This window comes from Rhinopithecus bieti, unplaced genomic scaffold (assembly GCF_001698545.2).
Source record: "Rhinopithecus bieti isolate Rb0 unplaced genomic scaffold, ASM169854v2 scaffold_10589, whole genome shotgun sequence".
In the NCBI taxonomy this organism is placed as follows: domain Eukaryota; kingdom Metazoa; phylum Chordata; class Mammalia; order Primates; family Cercopithecidae; genus Rhinopithecus; species Rhinopithecus bieti.
This window is the reverse complement of record NW_016807065.1, coordinates 1,460,933-1,473,398: the sequence shown is the minus strand read 5'-3', so window position 1 is coordinate 1,473,398 and position 12,466 is coordinate 1,460,933. Positions and strand designations below refer to the sequence as shown.

At 50.6% G+C, this 12,466-nt stretch overlaps 1 protein-coding gene across 1 annotated transcript; it reads right to left on the bottom strand.

The window, feature by feature from the left end:
• Window positions 1–10,352: 10,352 nt before the first annotated feature.
• On the bottom strand, window positions 10,353–11,777 carry ACTL9 (actin like 9). The gene has a single exon (XM_017879884.1). The coding sequence runs from the start codon at window positions 11,651–11,653 to the stop codon at window positions 10,403–10,405; it is 1,251 nt and encodes a 416-aa protein (XP_017735373.1). The 5' UTR covers window positions 11,654–11,777; the 3' UTR covers window positions 10,353–10,402.
• Window positions 11,778–12,466: the final 689 nt, after the last annotated feature.

Below are 12,466 nucleotides of genomic sequence, written 5' to 3'. Positions count from 1 at the left end.
TATATATACACACACACACACACACACACACACACTCATGGCCAGGCATGGTGGCTCACATCTGTAATCCCAGAACTTTGGGAGGCTGAGGCAGGAGGACTGCTGGAGCCGAGGAATTTGAAACCAGCCTGGGCGACATAGTGAGACCCTATCTCTACAAAAAATTAAAAAAAAAAAAAAAGCGAGATGTGGGGGCGTGTGCCTGTAGTGCCAGCTATTCAGAGGGCTGAGATGGGAGGATGGCTTGAGCTGAGTTGGAGGAGGTTATAATCATGGCTGCAGTGAACCATGATTGTGCCACTGTATTCCAGCCTGGGCAACAGAGTGAGACCCTATCTCAAAAAAAATATGTATTACATATTTATATTCACGTGGTTCAAAATTTAAATACTTCAGTTAGGCAGCTATGCAATACATCCACCATCTTAAACTTTCATGGCAGGGGAGGAACTAGGAAAAGATGTTTAAAAGGCTCCTCATGGGGCAATAATGAAATGTAGGCTGAGAAACACTGGCATGGAAGCTGCCACTGTTCAGTTTTCTTTTGTGATCTTTGAGATAGTTTTAGTTTTTTCCAGCTCTTCTTTTGTGATATTTGAGATGGACATTTTATTTTTTGCTTTATCTTTTGATTAATTTTTTTTTTTTTTTTTTGAGATGGAGTCTCACTCTGTCACCAGGCTGGAGTGTAGTGGCACGATCTCGGCTCACAGCAACCTCCGCCTCCCGGGTTCAAGCGATTCCCCTGCCTCAGCTTTCTGAATAGCTGGGACTACAGGCACGTGCCACCATGCTGGGTTAAAGTTTTGTATTTTAGTAGAAGGCGGGATTTCACCATGTTGGCCAAGATGGTCTTGATCTCCTGACCTCGTGATCTGTTTGCCTTGGCCTCCCAAAGTATTGGGATTACAGGCATGAGCCACTGCACCCGGCCTAAAAATTTTTTTTTAATTAAAAACTTTTTTAAAGATTTGTTTTGTAGAGATGTATTCCCATTTCGTTGCCCAAGCTGGTCTCGGATTCTAGGCTCAAGTGACCGTCTCGCCTCAGCCTCCCACAATTACAGGTGTGAGCCACCACTCCCAGCCTATTCTAGACTTTTTTTTTTTAAATTGAGACAGGGTCTTGCTCTGTTGCCCAAGCTGGAGTGCCGAGGTACGTTCACGGCTCACTGCAGCCTCAACCTCCTGGGCTCAAGCCATCCTCCTGCCACAGACCCCTGAGTAGCTGGGATTACAGACGTGCACCACCACTCCTGGCTAATATTTGTATTTTTGTAGAGACTGAGGTGTCACTACGTTGCCCAGGCTGGTCTCGAACTCCTGGCCTCAAACAGTCTTCTGGCTTCTGCCTCCCAAAATGCTGGGATTACAGGTGTGAGCCACTGTGCCTGATCTATACTAGACATTTTCTTTTTTCTTTTCTTTTTTTTTTTTTGTTTTAAATCTTGCTCCAGGCTGGGTGTGGTGGCTCACGCCTGTAATCCCAGCACTTTGGGAGGCCAAGGTGGGTGGATCACAAGGTCAGGAGATTGAGACCATCCTGGCTGGCACAGTGAAACCCTGTGTCTAGTGAAAATACAAAAAATTAGCCAGGCATGGTGGCAGGCACCTGTAATCCCAGTTACTCGGGAGGCTGAGGCAGGAGGATGGCATGAACCTGGGAGGCAGAGCTTGCAGTGAGCCGAAATCATGCCACTGTACTCCAGCCTGGGTGACACAGCGAGACTCCCTCTCAAAAAAAAAAAAAAAAAAACAAAGCAAAAAACTTGCTCAAAACCTCAGAATATTCTAGACATTTTAAAGCAAACACCCACATCTCCTTTTATTCCTCTTTTTATGTTAAAGATAACATACTGTTCTGGGCTGTCTTTTTTGCCAAACTGTATCTTGGGGATCACTCCACATCAGAACACAGCTTGCTCATTTCTTTTAAAGCCCGTGTAGCATTTCTCTTGTGTTGGAATACAATTTATTTAATTGGTTTGTATGGATGGTCGCGTATCTTGTTTCCAGTGTTTTGCGGCCAGAAAACGCCATGTCACAGATAATGGATAACTACATTGACGTCATTTCGCATACAAGTTGATCGTATCAGAAGGAGACATTCCTGGAAGTGCCATAGCTGGGCCAGGTGTCTGTGGCTGCAATATGTCCTGCATAGGGTTGTACCAATTTCCCTCCCCACTTTCAAGGTAAAACAGTGCTAGTTTCCCCAGAGCCTCACCAACGGTAAGTGTTATCAAATCTTTTGATCACCAATCTGATGGGTTAAAAACGACAGGTGTAATGTTCATTTCCCTTATGAAATTGAGCATCTTCTCCTGTGTCTAAAAACAGTTTGTCTTTCTTTCTTGATGAGCTCCGTGTTCATATCCTTTGCTAACTTTTTCACATACCCTTGTGGTATTTTCCTGTTGATTCTTTCTGAGAGCTCTTTATATATGACAGATGTTATTCCTTTCTGTTGTGAGTTCCAAGTATTTTTTCCATTTGTCATTACAAATTATTATTATTATTATTATTATTATTATTATTTTTTTGAGACAGAGTCTTGCTCTGTTGCTCAGGCTGGAGTGCAATGGCTTGATCTCAGCTCACTGCAATCTCCACCTCCCAGGTCCAAGCGATTCTCCTGCCTCAGCCTCCTGAGTAGCTGGGATTACAGGCGCCCACCACCACGCCTGGCTAATTTTTGTATTTTTAGTAGACACAAGGTTTCACCATGTTGGCCAGGCTAGTCTCGAACTCCTGACATCGTGATCCACCCACCTCAGCCTCCCAAAGTGCTGGGATTACAGGCATGAGCCACTGCCCCTGACCTATTTATTATTTTTAAATGGTCATTTGTCTTTTGACTTGGATGGTGGTGATTTTGACCTTGCAGATTTTTTGGGGGTTGTTTTGAATGAAGTCAACTGTTGTAATCATTTCTTTTGTGGCAGCTGGGATTTGTGGGGCTACCTTTGATAAGATGGGAGAGAGAGAGAGAGATTAATTTATTTTTTATTTTAATTTTTTTCAATGCTTTTCAAACTTTATTTATTTATTTTTTTAAACAGAGTCCCACTCTGTCACCCAGGCTGGAATGCAGTGGCAACCTCCGCCTCCCAGGTTCAAGTGATTCTCTTGCCTCAGCCTCCTGGGTAGCTGGGACTACAGGCACCGGCCACCATGCCCAGCTAATTTTTGTCTTTAATAAAGATGGGGTTTTGGCATGTTGGCCGGGCTGGATTTGAACTCCTGACCTCAAGCGATCTGCCCACCTTGGGCTCCCAAAGTGCTGGGATTACAGGTGTGAGCCACCATGCCTGGCCGCTTTTCAAACTTTAATGTGCTGAGGAATCCCCTGTGGATTTTGTTAAAATGATTCAGTGGGTCTTGAGTAGGATCTGAGATTCCCCTTTTATTTTCTTCTTTTCTTTTCTATTCTTTCTTTCCAGGGTCTTTCTCTGTCGCCCAAGCTGGAGTGCAATGGTATGATTATAGGTCACTGTAGCCTCCAACTCCTGGGCTCAAGCAATCCTCCCACCTCAGCCTCCTGAGTAGCTGGGACTACAGGTGCACACCACCACATCCGGCTAGTATTTTTATTTTGGTAGAGATAGGATCTCACTATGTTGCCTAAGCTGGTCTTGAACTCCTGGCTCAAGTGATCCTCCCACCTCAGCCTCCCAAAATACTGGGATTACAGGCACGAGCCACCATACCTGGCCTAATAAACCTTATGTTACATGATAAGAGAAGGGATAAGACAAAGATATTTTATATACCTGTAAACACATTCATAGCAAATTAAGAAAGAGATATTGTTGACAGCTACAGTCCTCATGTCTGTAACTGGTCACGAGGTTATAGCTGTTATTTTTTAACTAACTTTAGAACAACTCTTGGTATCAAAGTTTGTGTTCATTTACTCAGGCTGTAAAGTATCCCAGACTGGATGGCTTAAAAAACAGAAATGTATTGTCTCACAGTTCTGGAGGCTGGAAGTCCGAGTTCAAGGTGTCAGCTGGGTTGATTCCTTCTGAGGCCTCTCTCCTTGTAGATGTCTGTCTTCTCCTGGTGTCTTCACATGTTTGTCCCTCTGTGTGTGCCTGTGTCCCAATCTCTCGTTCCTTCCTTCTTTCCTTCCTTCCTTCCTTCCTTCCTTCCTTCCTTCCTTTTTCTTTCTTTCCTTCCTTTCTTCTTTCCTTTCTTTTTCTCTCTCCTTCCTCCCTCCCTCCCTCACTTCTTTCCTTCCTTCCCTCCCTCCCTCTTTTCTTTCTTTCTTTCTTTCTTTCTTTCTTTCTTTCTTTCTTTCTTTCTTTCTTTCTTTCTTTCTCTTTCTTTCTCTCTCTGTCTCTCTCTCTCTCTCTTTCTCTTTCTCTCTTTTGTTCATTCCTTCTTACTTTCAAGATGGGGTCTCATTCTGTCACCCAGGCTGGAGTGCAGTGGCACAATCTCAGCTCACTGCAACCTCCGCCTCCTGGGTTCAAGTGACTCTCCTGTCTCAGCCTCCTGAGTAGCTGGGATTACAAGCAAGCGCCACCACACCCGACTAATTTTTTTTCTGTATTTTTAATAGAGACGGGGTTTCACCATGTTGGCCAGGCTGGTCTTGAACTCCTGACTTCAAATGATCCACCCGTCTCAGCCTCTCACAGTGCTGGGATTATAGGCACGAGCCATCGTGCCTGGCCCCATCTCTTCTGATGTCCAGTCAGTCATATTGGATGAGGCTGCACCCTAAAGACCTCATTTTAACTTAATTATTACTTTAAAGTTCTAATCTCCAAATACAGTCCCATTCTCGGGCACTGGGGATTGGGCTTTCAACATATGAATTTTGGTGGGACATGGTGCATCCTGTAACTGGAAGAGAAAGGCAGCCAGTGTGGCTGGGGGTGAAGGGGATTAGGAGGGATGCCAAGGAGAGGTTTAGAGAGATCAGCAGAGAGTTCAGGGCCATAGGAAGACCTTGGTTTATTTGCACGAAATGAAAAGGCACAGGCTGGCTGAGCATGGTGGATCATGCCTGTAATCCCAGCACTCTAGGAGGCCGAAGCAGGAGGATTGCTTGAGCCCAGGAGTTTGACAAGAGCCTGGGCAACATAGTGGGACTCTATCTCTACAAAATAAAATAAAATAAAATAAATAGCTGGTTGTGGTAGTGCACACCTGTAGCCCCGGCTACTCCAGAGGCTGAGGTGGGAGGATTACTTAAGCCCAGGAGTTCAAGGTTACAGTCAGCTATGACTGTGTCACTGCACTCTAGCCTGGGTAACAGAATGAGACTCTGTTTCGGAAAAAAAGAAAAGAAAAGAAAAGGAAGAAAGGAATGAGGGAAGGAATGAGGGAAGGAAGGAAGGAAGGAAGGAAGGAAGGAAGGAAGGAAGGAAGGAAAGCCACTAGGATGTTTTGAGCAGGAAATAACATGTTCTGAGCTATGTTTTGCAAAAGCCCTATGCATGCAAAGGTTTTCTGGGAAGGTGACCGGTACACCAAGGGCACCCTCAGTCATTTAGCTGATCCTTGGGCTGGGATCAGAAGGATAGAGAGAGGTGGATGGCTCTGGGGCCATTGAGAAGGAAAGGACTTATGGATCGGTGTGCAAAACAGATATGAACCAGTTGGAAGTTGGTGATGGAAGAAATACAAGTGAAGTGACGAATCCACCTTCTCAGGTTAAACTCTTCAAGGAGGATGTGGCGGGCAGAGACATCATTTCTTTTTCTTTTCTTTTGAGACAAGGTCTTGCTCTATTGCTCAAGCTGCAGTGCAGTGGCATGATCATGGCTCACTGCAGCCTCAAACTCCTGGGCTCAAGGGATCCTCCTACCTCTGCCAAGTAGCTGGGACTAAGGTGCCACCATGCTTGCCTAATTTTTTTTTTTGTGAGATGGAGTCTCACTCTGTCGCCCAGACTGGAGTGCAGTGACGTGATCTCAGCTTACTGCAACCTCCACCTCCAGGGTTTAAGCGATTCTCCTGCCTCAGCCTCCTGAGTAGCTGGGATTACACGCAGCCATCACTACGCCCAGCTAATTTTTGTATTTTTAGTAGAGACGGGGGTTCACCATGTTGGCTTGGCTGGTTTAGAACTCCTGACCTCAGGTGATCCACCTGCCTCGGTCTCCCACAGTGCGGGAATTATAGGCGTGAGTCACTGCGCCTTGCCTAGTGTTTTGGATTGTTAGTAGAGATGAGGTCTGGCTGTGTTTCCCAGGCTGGTCTTGAACTCCTGAGTGCAAGTGAGCCTCCCATCTTTTCCAAGTGGCTGGGACTAAGGTGCCACCATGCTTGGCAAATCTTTTTGAGTTTTAGTAGAGATGAGATCTGGCTATGCTGCCCAGTCTGGTCTTGAACTCCTGAGCTCAAGCAATCCTCTTGCCTCAGCCTTTCAAAGTGCTGGCATTACAGGAGTGAGCCACCATACCTGGCCCCATTTCTTGTTTGCTGTGGTTTCCTTAGATTTGGGCGCATAGCGGGTGATCAATGAATGTTTGTGGGATCAATGTATGAATGACTTGAATCAGAATTGAAGAAATTGGGGACCTGAGATGCTGAGGCAAGAGGAAATTGGGGAATTGGGAGGCTGAGGCGAGAGAATCATTTGAGCTCAGGAGTTCAAGACCAGCCTGGGCAACATAGCCAGATCTCATGTCTACTAAAAATCAAAACGATTAGCCAAGCATGGTGGCAGACCCTGAGGGTGTGTGTGGGCCTGGAGGGGGTGGTGGTCAGGGTGTTGAGTTCTTGGTGCTCAGGGTTGGAGGCAGGTGGCAGGTGGAGGCTTACCTATGAGTCACAGGAGGAAGTGAGATTTCTAACAACAGCTTTGAGGTAGTGAGCTCCCCATCTCTGGGAGTGTGTAAACGGGAAGGGCACTTGTCCGGAGGGTTGTAGAGGAAATTTCTGCCCCAGGGAAGGTCTGGAGCTGAGGGAACAGGGAACCTTAGTCTGATCTAAATGAGGATTCACTGGGTTTCCCAGGAGTCCAGGGGTGACATGGTTTCTGCATCACCCTCACTTCCTGTGGCATCTGAGACTCATCCTGTCTCACGTACCTTCTGTGCCTTGTGGCTGGAGCTTGGAGTGGGTCTTACTTGGGGTCTGGGTGTCTGTCTTGCTCCAGGCATCATGGTTCTGAATTTCATGCCTTTGAACTTGGAGGTGCTGCCCCCTGGTGTGGAGGAGAAGAAATGCCTCCTCAACACCCCATGACCTCCTGGTAGGGGGTTCTGTTCATTCCACAGGTTGAGCCTGCCTTGGGCAGAGCCAGGTTGAGTCAAAGGGGGTCCAACCCTGAATATTTGTGACCTGGGGATCTTGACCTGTCAGTGGGGGCCCCTCACCCGCAAGCTGAGGATCTCACACTAACCCAGGGTGAGCCTGGAGCTGCAGCCTCATCTCCAGGACACAGTGGGACAGGCTGGGTGGGGAGTGTCTCACGGCAGACTTGGAGGGTAGGTGAGGTCACCTCACTGCTCCACAAATAAATGCATTTCCATCTGGAAAATTCCGAGCATAAACATGGTTCTTTTTTTTTTTTTTTGAGACGGAGTCTCGCTCTGTCGCCCGGGCTGGAGTGCAGTGGCCAGATCTCAGCTCACTGCACGCTCCGCCTCCCGGGTTTACGCCATTCTCCTGCCTCAGCCTCCCGAGTAGCTGGGACTACAGACGCCCGCCACCTCGCCTGGCTAGCTTTTGTATTTTTTTTTTAGTAGAGACGGGGTTTCACCGTGTTAGCCAGGATGGTCTCGATCTCCTGACCTCGTGATCTGCCCGTCTCGGCCTCCCAAAGTGCTGGGATTACAGGCTTGAGCCACCGCGCCCAGCCATAAACATGGTTCTTACAGGTGAGTCAGACAGAAAGGGAGAGAAAGAGACAGAGGGGGGGAGAGAGAGAGGCAGAGACAGAGACACACACACTGGTTCAGGGAGAAAGAAACACATCAAGTGAGGCCAGGTCGGTGGCTCATGCCTGGAATTCCAGCACTTTGGGAGGCAGAGGTGGGTGGATCGCCTGAGCCCAGGAGTTGGAGACCAGCTTGAGCAACATGGTGAAACCCCATCTCTCCTAAAACTACAAAAAAGTAGCCAGATGTGGTGGCATGCACCTGTAGTCCCAGCTATTCAGGAGACTGAGGTGGGAGGATCACCTGAGCTGGGGGAGGCTGAGGCTGCAGTGAGTCATGATCCTGCCGCTGCACTCCAGCTGGGGTGACAGAGTGAGACCCTGTCTCAAAAACCAATCAACCAACCAACCAACCAACATAGCAAGTGAGCACAAAACTCCCGAAAAGTTAGCAATGCACAGAAAGACACAGCAGGAGCCTACAGAGCCTGTGATGGTGCTCCCTAAATAGTGACTGGCTGAAAGAATGAATGAATGAGTGAATGAATGATTTCTTGGGCTGAGCAAAAAACGGACTTGACACAGACTTGGATAACCTCCAGCAGCTCCTGTCTACTATGTTGATAAACTGGGGGATGTGTCCAGATTGCTGGCTGGAGGTCTGGATGTCCCTCGGGCTGGGCTAGGGAGCATGGAGACAGAGGGTCCTACCTCCAGAGGGAACCCAGTACGCACTGTAGGGAGAAAGTCCAGCCTCCCCATCCTGAGAGGCTGGATTCCCCCTCCCGACCCTGCCAGGGACAGGGTGGGGTGGGAGAGGCCTCCTTGAGCATCCCCAGTGCATGTCCCAGGGAAAGCTCATGGGGAGTCAGAGGAACAGGCTGAGAGATGGACTTTTAATGGAATGGAGGGAGATGGGGATGCATAGCCTGGGACACACGGGCCCTGGGGGCCTGTGCTGGGGCGAGTGAGAGAGCCAGTGTCCAGGTGAAGCTCCTTGCCTGGGGTATCTGCCCCAGGGTTGCAGTGGATTGGGAAGCCCTTAGGAGTGTCACTATCCTCTGATGTCCAAGTCTTGCTTGATAGTATGGGGTCCAGGGAATGGTCTTGGGGAGTGAGTTCCGGAAAGCCTGTGAGAGTTCCAGGGTGGGGTGTCCACCATGGGGTGCCTGGGAGGGTATCTTTGGGGGAGTCTGTGCAGGAGGGAGTTGGGAAGTGTCGGAACACAGAGGAGGGTCTAGGGTCTAGTGGGGTCATTATAGGATGCTCTTGGGGACCAGAGCATGACATTTGGGAGGCTGGCTCTTTCCTGGGAGGAGTTGGGGGCTGAGGAAGGGGGCTGCGGAGACACAGTGCAAGTAAGTGGTCTTAGAGCAACAGGGGTCCACCTTGGGGTTTTGGGAGCGGATCTCCGAATGATGTGTTTTGGGAGGATGGATGGGGGATGGGTGATGGGAGCACCTGGTCGGTGGAGGTGGAGCCAAGGGAGGTCTGGGGGAAAAATCCTGAGGGGAGGGGAGATTTCAGCAGGGATGATGGATGCCAGGTGCATCCCATGGTGGGACCATTGTAGGAAAGACCCTTGAAAGTCAGAATCCAGGTCTCTGTGATCGATTTGGGGGTCAGCACTTGTAGGGGGCATCCTAGGGAAAACCAATGAAGAGGTGGATTTGGGGTGCTGAGAACCAGGGGTATCTTAACAAGTGGAATCTTGACAAGTGGAATTTAGGGCTGTGTTTGGGGGGTTTAGAAATAAGGGGCAGATTATGGGGGTGCACCTAGGGGTTGGAGCACTCATGGGAAGATTCTGGAAGGCGGTTGGAGCGTCCTGGGGTAGACAGTGGGTGGGGGGGGGCCCCTGAGGAGCATATTAAGGGTTTGGAGGGTTTGGTGCCCAGGGGTATTTTGGGGTGCTATATCAAAAGCAATAGATAATGGGATGGGATTACGGAGTCAGAATTTGAGCATGTCTTGACCACTTAGTGGGTAATTAATGAATGTGTGTGGAATCAATGCATGAATCACTTAAACTAGAAATGGAAGGAATTGGGTACGTGGCTTGGGTATGTGGCAGACCCTAGGAGTGTGTGTGGGCATGGAGTGGGTGGTCAGAGCCTTTCATGTTCTTCATGTTTGGGATTGGGGGCAGGTGCCAGGTGGAGGCTTACCTATGACTCATAGGAGGAGGTTATATTTCTAACAATAGCCTTGAGGTAGTGAGCTCCCCATCTCTGGGAGTGTGTAAATGGGAAGGGCATTTGTCAGAGGTGGTCTGGGGTGGGAGTGTCCCAACCCAAGGGTGCCTGGGGAGGGGCACAGATCACAGGAGGATGGGTTGACAGGATTGGAATTTAGTGGTCTGTTGGGAGTTGTTCATGGGGAAGGTGGGTTTAGGGGGTCAGGACTGGGGTGTCTCAGGGCACATATCACAGGAGGTGAGTTAGATCAGCCTGTGGGGCGGGGTGTCCAGAAGTGGATGGGGCAAGCCCTGGAGGAAGGACAGGACAGAGCCGGCTGTAGCAGAGGCTTTACTGCCCCCACACCCTCCCCAGCTCCACCCCGGTCAGTAGCATTTGCGGTACACAATATAGGGACCCTGCTCCTCGTACTGCTCCCGCAGGACCCAGCAGGACTGGAAGGCGCGCAGGGAGGCCAGGATGGAGCCTCCGATCCACACTGAGAAATTCCTGGTGGGCTGGGCAGCCACCACCACGTGGGTCTCGGGAGGCAAAGTGCGCAGCAGCTCTGCCTGGAAGCGACCTTCGAAGCCGGTGAAGAGCGAGGATCCCCCGCAGAGAAGCACGTTCTGGGTCAAGTTCATGCGCATCTCCAGGGACACCTTGCGGAGACTCTGCTTGGCCATGGTGGAGAGGCCGACGGGGGACAGCCCCGGGACCTCTGGGGGGTTGAACAGCAGCTCCGGACACTGGAACAGCTCCTTGCCCAGGGTGACCGTGCGCCCGTCGGGCAGCTTCAGGGTCCGCTTGTACTCCTGCTCTGGCCGGGCCTGCTCCTTCTGGAAGTCAGAGGCCACATAGCAATAGTGGTGCTTAATGTTCTCCACCAGGTCCAGGTCCTGCTGTCCCAGGGACAGGCCGGCCTGGAGCAGCATCTCCGCCAGGAAGGCGGTCAGGTGGTTGCCCGCCAGGTCCAGACGCTCCGTGGCGTGGGGCAGGTTGTAGCCCTGGAAGACGGGCACCGTGTAGGTGACCCCGTGTCCCGTGTCCACCACCAGCCCGCTGACACGCCCGTGGGAGTAGACAGACAACACCGACTGCGATGCCACGTACATGGCTGGGGAGCGCAGTGACTCGAAGGCCACCTCCACTAGCTTCTCGCGGTTGGTGGCCGGGCTGAAGGGTGGGTCGGAGAACAGCAGCGGGTGGTCGTGGGTGGCCACTCGGAGGTCGTGCTCCAGCAGGTGGCGCCAGATGAGCTCGGCGGCATCCCAGTCCACTACGATACCGCTGCGCAGGGGTTGCACCAGCGTCAGCTCCGGACGCACTCGGGCTGCCTCTCCAATGAAAGTCTGCAGCCCCCATTGCCCCGAGGTGACAGGGTTCTTAGGCTGGCAGCCCAGGATGGTGGCCACGGTGTAGGTGGGGCTGGCCTGCCCAGCAAAACCTACCTTACAGGTGCCTGTGCCCATGTCAATAACCACCGCTCCCGTCTTTGGTGGCAGCCTGTCAGCCACCATGCTGGAGGAGTCCCGCTGCAGGGGCATGTTCACCACTTTGGGACTGGGGTTTGGGCCGGGCCTGGGGGCTTCCAGGGAGGACTGGGATTCTGAGGGCTTGGGTGGACGTGCATCCATGGTTGCAGGACCCTAGGTGAGGGGGCTTTTCCTCTGGGGTTGGGGTTGTGGGGAGAAGAGGTTGAGGCCCGGCCAGTAGCAAGGGCAGGCAGAGAGGGGGAGGGGGGGAGCCCACAATCTATGACATCACAGTGCACCCTCAGCCTTCTTAAGACATCACAATGCAGCCAAGAGGATGGGTCCTTGCCCAGTCCTGCCTGCCCCAAGGCTGTCATCTCTTCTCGGAAGAGCCAAATTTGGAGGAGGAGATGAGCGTTTCAGAGCAGGACCCTCTGACACATTTCTGCGGGATGCGCTAGAAGCTAATACGATGGCACCTGGTTTTTGAGGAAAGACAAGCTTTTTGTTGCAGATTGACCCACTGGGAGCTAGGAATCCATCTCAAATCTGTTTCTTGGCTGGCTTTAAGGCAGTAATTTTATTAGAAAAGTTTTGAGGCCAGGCGCTGTGGCTCACACCTGTAATCCCAGCACTTTGGGAAGCCAAGGTGGGCAGATCACCTGAGGTCAGGAGTTTGAGACCAGCCTGATCAACATGGAGAAACCCCGTCTCTACTAAAAATACAAAAATTAGCCAGGTGTGGTGATGCATGCCTGTAGCTCCAGCTGCTCCGGAGGCTGAAGCAGGAGAATCGCTTGAACTCGGGAGATGGAGGTTGTGGTGAACGGAGATCACGCCATTGCACTCCAGCCTGGGCAACAAGAGCGAAACTCCATCTCAAGAAAGAAAGAAAGAAAGAAAGGAAAGAAAGAAAAGGTTTGGGTGGGGGTGGATTCTGGGATTAGCAGGTGATGGGTGGAAGGAAAGGGAAGG